The 363-nt window shown below is 62.0% G+C and overlaps 1 protein-coding gene across 1 annotated transcript in view; it reads right to left on the bottom strand.

The window, feature by feature from the left end:
- Window positions 1-363, bottom strand: part of ABHD14A (abhydrolase domain containing 14A) — a gene marked incomplete at its 3' end in the record, with an annotated part of 3,650 nt that overhangs the window by 1,695 nt on the left and 1,592 nt on the right. The window contains exon 2 of the mRNA XM_009891271.1: window positions 213-328. Within this exon, the coding sequence (XP_009889573.1) occupies window positions 213-328 (116 nt within the window). The remainder of the gene's footprint in view (window positions 1-212; window positions 329-363) is intronic.

Below are 363 nucleotides of genomic sequence, written 5' to 3'. Positions count from 1 at the left end.
CAACCCAGCCCCAACCAAAGGGTTTGGGTGGCCACAGAGGTCAATGTTCCGGGAGAAAGCCAAATCCCAGGCACACTGCCCCAGGGACCACCGCTAGCTGCCTGAAAGAGGTCCAGAGCCCTCCTTAAAGAGGTCCAGAGGCCAGCGGTGGCTGAGGTGAGGGACTGGAGCTGCCCAGAGGGATCAACTTAAGCACAGTGCCATGGTCCTACCGGGCAGATCTATTGCGACCACGCGATAGCCTTCTCCGGCGAGCAGCGCCAGCGTGCCCAAGGCCTCCCACGTCTTGGAGGTGAATGCCTGGCCGTGCAGGAACAGGACATCAGGCCTGCGGTGGGGAAGACAGGCGGGAAGGGATTCAGG

The sequence above is a fragment of the Charadrius vociferus genome, unplaced genomic scaffold (genome assembly GCF_000708025.1).
Source record: "Charadrius vociferus isolate BGI_N301 unplaced genomic scaffold, ASM70802v2 scaffold758, whole genome shotgun sequence".
Classification (NCBI taxonomy): domain Eukaryota; kingdom Metazoa; phylum Chordata; class Aves; order Charadriiformes; family Charadriidae; genus Charadrius; species Charadrius vociferus.
Note: the sequence above shows the minus strand (reverse complement) of the source record. Positions and strands in the feature narration are given on the sequence as shown.